The 8,800-nt window shown below is 42.4% G+C and overlaps 1 protein-coding gene across 1 annotated transcript; it reads right to left on the bottom strand. All coding sequences in view use genetic code 11, as the record gives it.

Moving 5' to 3' along the window:
- Positions 1-3,715: 3,715 nt before the first annotated feature.
- On the bottom strand, positions 3,716-8,518 carry EGR_06312 (hypothetical protein; the record flags this gene model as incomplete). The annotated part of the gene is made up of 6 exons (XM_024495561.1): positions 3,716-3,847; positions 3,879-4,079; positions 7,300-7,356; positions 7,401-7,490; positions 8,281-8,351; positions 8,437-8,518. 6 exons carry the CDS (start codon positions 8,516-8,518, stop codon positions 3,716-3,718), a joined length of 633 nt encoding a protein of 210 aa, XP_024350084.1.
- Between the last annotated feature and the right edge of the window lie 282 nt (positions 8,519-8,800).

Below are 8,800 nucleotides of genomic sequence, written 5' to 3'. Positions count from 1 at the left end.
AGTCTTTGTGCAACTGCAATTCACATTTTATAGCCTGGTCCAGTGTACCAACTGAGGTTTTACGAAATACAGCCTATACAGACTAGACAAAGAACTCACCACAGTTGATCCTCTAGATGAGTTCATGAAATGTGTACTGGTGTTGCACAAAGACCAAGTATAAAGTTTACCCACGGCGATTGTGCACATTGCTGGCCGTGAAGTGACCAATAGGAGAATAGGAAAAGTGGGCGCGTCTGAATGCGAATGGTTGCCAAGGCTGATTAGCCAAGTGCCTCTTCCCTAGGCCTAATAGGTTATTCAGTGTTTGTGGATTTGGGATCACTTGTGCGTTGGTTGAAAGGCCTATCTCCTCTGTGATTATGCCACTCTTTGTCGAGTTGGATGATTTGCAGCAATTGGCAGGTTGTGCCATCGTTGAGTAACTCTCTCCGACATGCTCAGTCGGTTGTGGTGCTAAACGTTAGATTTCTTTTCATCATAATCTTATTGAGCGAAGAAATGCGAAAAGCGTTTGAAAGGTGTTACATCACGAACATGACATGTGAACTTTGGTTTCTCGTCCCTCTGGATCATTTATGCACGATGAGGGATCTATTGCATAGTAGGTCCGTCACCACTGGTTAGTGGATATGTATTACTTTACTTATGCTCTAATGACCCCACTTGAGCATTTTGACTGGATATAGTCGGACTGTCACTCATTTTCTCATAATAAAATCGCCTATGAAGCAGACTGAGGACAAATTCTTCTACCTGCAATGCTGCATAAGTCCATTGAGTGAAAGAGGTAATTAGTGGTAAGCTGGGTTTTTTTATCACTTCACCACTTATTCATCCATTCACCCAACATTCCAGCTTGTCAGGCTCACACATCGAGCAATGTACAGACAACTCTCTGATACACCAATGAGTATGATTGGGCTAGCTGGTACTACGTCTGCTCGCGTTTAATCTGACGATTAGGCTAAATGGCATGCTCAGCATCATAATAATTTCCAGCCTCGTGTTTCATGTTTGACTAACTTTGGCCCTTGGTATTTAGCACTCGCCATAAAACACATCTAAATGCAGCAACAAAATATTGGAAGGAATGAGACAAGAGCGGTAAGTTGCAGACTATCGGAATGTTTGCCTGAGAATGCGAACTGCTACGGAGTAAAATCAGTACTAAATTTTGAGGAGGTAGCTATCTCCGACTTTACTCATAGCGAAAGAATAATTGGTAGGCAGCAGTTCCAATGTCTACACGGTTAGGCGACCATGGTGCCTCTTTTTGTGTCTTCTTTCTCATTTTGATATTTCATAGCATTTCCGCATTTGCACAAATCATCCACCCACTATCAAATCATGCATCAGCCAGCAACAGCGGATGCTGACGGCAGTGCCTGTCTAAATTCCTAACCACACTTCTACTACACATTTCAAAGCGACTTATATTAACACGCGACTGTCGTTATGGTAATCATTTCAAGATTGCTTCTTAAAAGCGAATCTACAGTCGATTGGCGCATCGTTAAGGAATCACTCAGTGTTGCGCGATAAGTTATTCGAAACGGATTTTGGATATACATGACCGCGCTCTTATTAACTTCTCGAGGAGCTCAAGTTGACTAACGATTCGGCTCAGGACTTGTTACAGCGCGATGGCCATAGGCGAGAACACAATTGCAACTGCTGTCGGTTTCGAATGACATCTAACAAAACGGGAAAATAGACACAAGTAAGCAATGAACGATGGAAGAACTAGCACCATTAAAGTTAACCAAAGGGCGTCAGATGACCGCCATTAACAGCAGTTGCCATTTTTATGCCTTTTTTGTCCATAGTGTGAGACAAGTCGAATTGCTTTCAATCATAGTGGAACGTCTCTATCCAATTAGTGGTGTCTCATATTGGAGGTTGGGCAATTCTACGTGGTTTTGAAGACAAAGTCCAACCTCTCGAGTTTACTAGGGACACCATTAGCCCCACCTTCGGGTGAATAAATGGATGGAAGGATGGATAAACGAATGTCATTGGAATGCCTTCTATCCTAATAAGTAAAAATGACATGCACAAGACTATTTTCTCCACCATCTGTAATAGTACCGGTTCCGTGGATGAAACGCCTCCTTCCCACTATCCTTGCTGACAGTCCTGTATGGTTTACCTTTTGAGTACAACAGATCTTCAATCTATCCATTCTCAAGTCTCCACTTTTATTCAGCGAACGCATGCACCGTGGTCCCGTCCACGTATTTGGCCCTCATCCGATCCATAGTACAACAGACAATCCTAAATATGATACAACGTCATCCAAATAGCGATTTATTGTGGGCCCTACTTAAAAGATGAACGATCTTCCCTCTGTCTTCACTAACTGCCCCTAACTATACTTCCGGTAGACCAAATATTTCAACTCTCCCATCAGCAACACCTACCAACACACCTCGTCATAGACGCGAAATTAATTCAAGTCAACTGACTCTGTCAGTACTCATCCACACACCCACATTCATTAGGCCGCTCAAACACAATCCTGTGGATTAGGAGTCTTGACGTCCCTGTTCTCGGTGGATGAAGTCAACTAAAACGAGTAGGTAGTTATTTTAGCTTTGGGCCACATCTACTCCAAACTGTTTGCATAGAATTAAGTTTTCACAATCGAATTAGAATTTTGGAATATCACACATCAACTCGACGTGAAATGAGTGGGTGGTTATGTGTGTAAAGCAAAGGTCAGAGCTGGGTAATGTAGGTTTGTTTGTGGTCTGCCTCGATCATCCACTACCTCCGTTATTTGTTTGCAAGCAAATCACACGCACCACAAATACATTTGATGCGACCTGCAAGTTGAGTGTGACGAGATGAATTTAGGACTCACCCATACCAGAATCGCTCAAATGGAATTAGATATTGTGGGATTAGCGGAGTCTGCAGTAATATCTACTTACATTACCAATTTCGACTTTCAGAAAATTACAGGCTCAGAGGAATTATTACAGCATGGTTTGGTCAGCGTTTTGCCTTTCTTTACAGCACTAAAGTACTCGTGGCCATTCATGCCGAGGCAAATAGGATCTGCCAGTTAGGAAGTACAAGATTGTTGTCCACACTAAGTTGAAACCATTTAATGTGAAAGATGGAAATTTAACTCCATTTATTTGCTTACCTACACCATCATTTTCCAGACAACTCTTGACACTCACCCTTCCTTACTCTCTCTGTGGTATCACTTTCAAAGATTGTCCAATGATTTGGCAATGTTAGCAGCGTATACTTCGGGTAGGCAAGAGCAATGAAGCACCGATTGATTCTTCGACAGATGGAATAGTGGTATGTTGATAGTAAAAGAGAAGAACAATTGGCATTAATTCGCTGAGTTCATTTGTCACAAAATCACAACTGTACATTGTACTCACTGACTGTAGTAGTATTTTACGTTTACAAAACGAGCCAATACATCAACAGAGGCAGAAAGTGAAAGAGTAGGTGGCATCACAGCATGGACTGAGTAATTCTATTTGAAGAAGGTCACTTAATACCAATTTGTCCTAAATCGGAAGTACTGGCAGCAATGAAGATGGTATTCTATGAATGGTGGCCTGTCGAGTAGTTATGCATTGAGGCAGTAAAGTCAACTGTAGAAGGCTGAAGTGAAAACCTGCTTCATTGCCCATTCCGGGTTAGAAAAGCACTTTCTGTGAGATTTCGCAGCAGTCTATTGGCTATTTTAGGTTGTCGTTACAACCGATAATTGATATGGTATTCTTTTGCAAGCCATTTCAAGCAAAGTTGAAATAAATGAATTCTCATAGAGAGCGTTAATCCATTCCAAACCACCACTACAATAGTGAAGTGGGGACTGCAGTTGGGTGTACTTTGATTTCACTCACCATCTCATCAACACGCTTGCAAAACTGGAATGGAGATGATGACTCGGTGAGAAGAAAGTACCAAGAAGAGAAGCCTTTCCATCTGCGTAAGATATGACGGTTACATTTCGTGAGATTCCTTTCACGGCATGCCAAGACCCTTGCTGCACATTCATTCTGCGGCGACAATGCAAGTGCATTTGTTTGCAGGTGTTTGTCACCCTGTTCAAACAAGAAAATTAATGTAGCTGGAGAGATTGTGTAGGTTAGCCTCCTGCGTCTGATGTGAAGCTCCTTTTGAAGCATCTCTTCCTGAGTTTGAATGCTATATTTTAAGACCTTGATGGTAAAATCACTCCTTAAAAGAACTACCAGTGAAATATGTTATCCTGTTTCATACAAACACTATCTGGTCACCATTTTACAATCCACAGAGCCTCTTGTATCCAGATGGCCTAAGGAATCCAGGAATCTAATAATCCAGTCGATTGCTCTTGTGATTGGCTAATGCCACGAACAGAGGCATTCAAAAGCAGACCAAGGAGAGCTAACAGTCAGGAAAAAAGAAGGTAGAGGACAAGAATGAGACAGTTCTGACATACTGGAGAGTGGTTATTAGGTAGAGTGCGGGGTAACGTATAACTGCAGGCGCTTTGTCGCACCGAACGACTACTCCAGTCACTTTCTCAGGATGGTTTTACTTGCCCATCTTCGATCTGCATTGCAACTGTGCAAAGCAGTTAAAACTCGGTGACAAGAACTACGTGGTCGAGGCAAGAAGAGGTGGACATTAGTGCGAGAGTCTCGAACTGGAGGAACCGTTTGACAAGTGATTAAAATGCCTCATTGTCATCTGCTATTCACAGTTGCCCACGTCGGCATCATCGGCACACGTCTCTTGAGCATGATCACATTGCTTCCCTCTGTGACGACACACAAGGTAACAAAGGAGTGCCAGAGCTTGGTCAGCCGTACACATGATACCGCCTTGATTTGATGTGGGACAAAGACAGTTTACACATCTACTTAATTTGACGACACGACCAAGGAAAAATGGGGAGATTCAGGAAATTGAAATCAAGCCCATGATTGAGCAAAAAAGCACAATAAATCAGAAGTGAGAGGGCAAGATGGGATGCATCTTTGGCATCATGTATACATCTTATATCCAGCCTGTATACACCTCTCCATCCATTACGTACGCATCTATCCATCCTACTATTTATCCACCTAGCCATTGCTTCATCCAGGGAGACAGAAGTGGAAAGGAATATGTTTTAGTGGAGCAAGAAATTAACATCATCATTTAGAGTAGAGCGAAATAGGTAAAGAACTAACGTCAGCTGATTTACTATGTCAGTCTATGAGATATGAATTGAAGGTACACAAAGGCCAAATTTAAATTCGGCTCAACCTTGCCTCGGGTTAATGTAACTCGCCTTTCTACGGTAATTGTGCATATTACCAGCTGTAAAGAGGACATTCGGAGTAAAGAAATGGATATCTGAAAATTCCATTGGTTAATTGCATCAGTATTGCCTACCTTCCTTTTTCAATGATTGATCGGCATCCATTTGGCAACTTAATCCCTGTTTTCCACTAGGAGCACGTTTGCGTGGGATGGGGGACCTGTGACTATATCACAAGGTGCCCTATTGCCGAATTTTGCACAATTTTCATTTTGTGTAGTCGGTAGGTAGCTCTCTTGATTTGTGCAGTGTGCTTTACTGTCAAATCAATCAAACCTTTCTATTCTGCTTGCGCTCAGTGAAAACATACGAAGTAGCATTTGAAAGCTATCTCTCTCAGGTGTGACAGATGCGCTTTCTTGCCTCCTTTCATCTTTAACCCACGGCACGATGATTGTGAATGGGTAAAATCTGGAGATGTTACATCGACATTGCAGCACCACTGGTTGTCGGGTACGCACGTTTGAGATGCTCTTTATGTACAATAGACAGAATGCAGTCACACTGGTGTTTATCGTTTCGTGAATAAAGCCGCCAATGAATCAAAGGCCCGGAGAAATCTTCTTCGTTACTATGTTGATGAGAATAACTAGTACTAAACCGACTTGCTTTCTCTTAATTTTACCACCCATTTAACAATTTATCACCCATCCATTTCTCTGATGCAAACTGGTGCCCGTCTCTGCATGTTGGATGCGATCTTGTCGAGTTCTCCAAGCTGAGAAATGGAACGAACTATGGAGAGCTCCTTAATCTACTTGTCTATGTTTACCGATGAGTATGGAATTTGACCATGGCTACTGTGAACAAATTAGGCTGGCTTGGCATTAGCGATGCGAGAGTTGATTGGTGCTCTGTCATGCAATCATTCCGTGACATCCACAGTCGCCTCCTTCACTCATCATTTTATTCCTGCTCCTTTAAATATCTTAACTAGCCTCTCCGCATAGTCATTAGATTGTAGCTGAAAGGATGGCAGGCAAATGTGTGCATTGGCATGTTGACAGTAGTAATCATGAATATAGCGCACAGTGAACTGATCCGTTGTCTCCGTAAATCAAACGAAAACTATAATTATGGCCTCTAGAAGCTCACGTTGGCAAACAATACTGCTCAGCACGTGTAGTTTCTTGGTGGATGTAGAGAACTTCTAGGGGGTCAGCCCTGACGCTTTTGAAAGACGTCAGACAAAACGAGTAATAGACGTCATTGAGCAAGGTGTGCTGGAATGAGACAGACCGCTTGGATGTACGGATAGGTTTAAGTGTCCATTATCAACACTGGTGGCCATTCTAATGTTTATTTTGCCCGGTGATTCCTGCTACAAAGGTGTTAACAACTGCATCGCCCTGAGCAGTGGGAGAAAAGAAGGATGGATGGGCAAGTGGATGTTGGGGTGGTGCTTCAGGGTAAGACGCATGCGTGATCTGAATACCACATCACCCACCGCATAAACTGGTGATTGTGTCTCCGAGATCGGAACACACTGAGCTCACAAGTAGAGTAGTTAGTAGACAAGATGTCGATGGACATGTTATAGTTGGCTGCTGTGTATACGAAGGCAGGATTGGATGGCGTGTGTGTATGTGATAGCTAGCCAAGTTAGGAGTGAAGGCAGGCAAAGGAAAAAAGTCCATTTTAGAGCATTTGGCGACCTGAAAAACATTTCTTTATTTGCAGCCTGGTTAAAGCTACTGCCAGTCAATTAGAAGTGGCCGGACAAGTCACAGGGCATCTTCATCATCACCTAATTAGACCGCATAGAGCTAGTATTAATCTGTCCGGCTATTCCGTATCCAACCATCCTTTCATCCACCCACCTACTCATTCATCCTTTTAGGATCCCTATTGCATCCTGTATCCAAAAATCCATCCAGTATCAATCCATCCATATATATATATACATATATTCAGCTATGCTTTTTATTCACCCATCCATCCACCTCTTTGTCATCTGTGCTCCCATGCCTCACTTTGTCCATGTGTCCACACCGTGTGACATTTAATTCCAACTGCTTTATTTCATATTTCTTCAAATTTGAATAAAAATTCCCACCGAATGCAAAATTCTTACTTCCAGACCAAAGCAACTTTCAGAGGAAGATTGGTAACTCTTATAAGGTTTGTAAATTTGATCAAATCCAGCAAAACTACTCACACGAGTCTGAAAAATTAGCCAGTTAGAATGGTACCCTCCTCGTGGATATATTTAACCTTCAAAGCTGATGGAACATTTCGAAGTCTACCTTTACGCCAGTGTTTGCACATACAGCGGTCCCTCCCATCACTTCACTCTGAAGCGATTTGAAGTGTCACCGGCATTTGTCAATAGACAAGATGGATGGTCACGTGACGTGTTGAAGCATGTATGTATTCCAAAAGTTAGTTTATTGTAGGTCTTACTTGACAAAGTGTGAAATACTCCACTTTATTGACTAAGATCCTGAGGATATAAACTCCGTGTGCCTGACCTCCCAGCATCACCCTTCAACGTACTTCGGCGAAGAGACCAATTTGATTCAACCCAGACCAACTCATTTCAAAACTTCTCCTTCTCATCCATCCACAACCTGGTCAAGTAAGCAATCCCGACTACTTCCATTCAGTGAGGCGACTCACAGTCTCACCCCACATCCATACACCTCCCTACATGCAAATGCAGCAGTCTACTCGACAGCAACCCTTGGAATATAAGACATAGTGGCTCTGAATTAAATTGGATTCAATAAATAATTTATAGTGCGGTTTGGTGGTGGATCAAAGCTGACCAGAGTAGGACGTATGAAGCATTCAGAGGCGCAGCAAGTAACAACTGCTCCATTAGCGGTGCCTTTTAGATATAAAACAGCTACTCAAACCATTAAAAATGTATTTGTACTATTCCGAAAAATTAGAAGGCTATGGGTGTACTAGAGAGATGAAATGCAAATAAATGGGGTGCTTATGACAGTTACGTCGATGTTCTCCTGCCTCCACAACTTGTTCACAAGCAAATCACCAGCATCACAATCACGATGAGAGCGACCTGAAAGGTAGAGGTGAAGTGTTTATGGAAATGACTTCACTTCACTCTGTACAGTGATGCTACAAAGGACGGGTTTGGGACTCACCTGCAACAGAATAGCGCAAATGGAAACAATCAATAAACTCTTCATATTTGATGCGGTAAAAGTGACGATTTTGTCTCTGCATCCTGGCACATGAGCCTTTCGTGCTGCTTCAGAATCACAAGGTCGAGTCGTCATGTTGCAACATTGTATTGGCGGCGGTTTGCCAAGTTTATCTAAAGTAAATGCGAAATCGTATAAAAGGGACAACTGCAGGAGCAAATGTAACAAATTATTCGCGAACCTACCGAAATCGCTGCAACCATCCATGCCGCAGCATGTCGAATCTATCTGTTATAAGAATAGCCAATTCATAAGAATATATTTGATGCCATTTTCAGCGGGGTAGCAATTGAATCTTTTTGAT

Source organism: Echinococcus granulosus (assembly GCF_000524195.1).
Source record: "Echinococcus granulosus chromosome Unknown EG_S00054, whole genome shotgun sequence".
Lineage (NCBI taxonomy): Eukaryota > Metazoa > Platyhelminthes > Cestoda > Cyclophyllidea > Taeniidae > Echinococcus > Echinococcus granulosus.
This window is presented reverse-complemented; position numbering and strand designations above follow the sequence as displayed.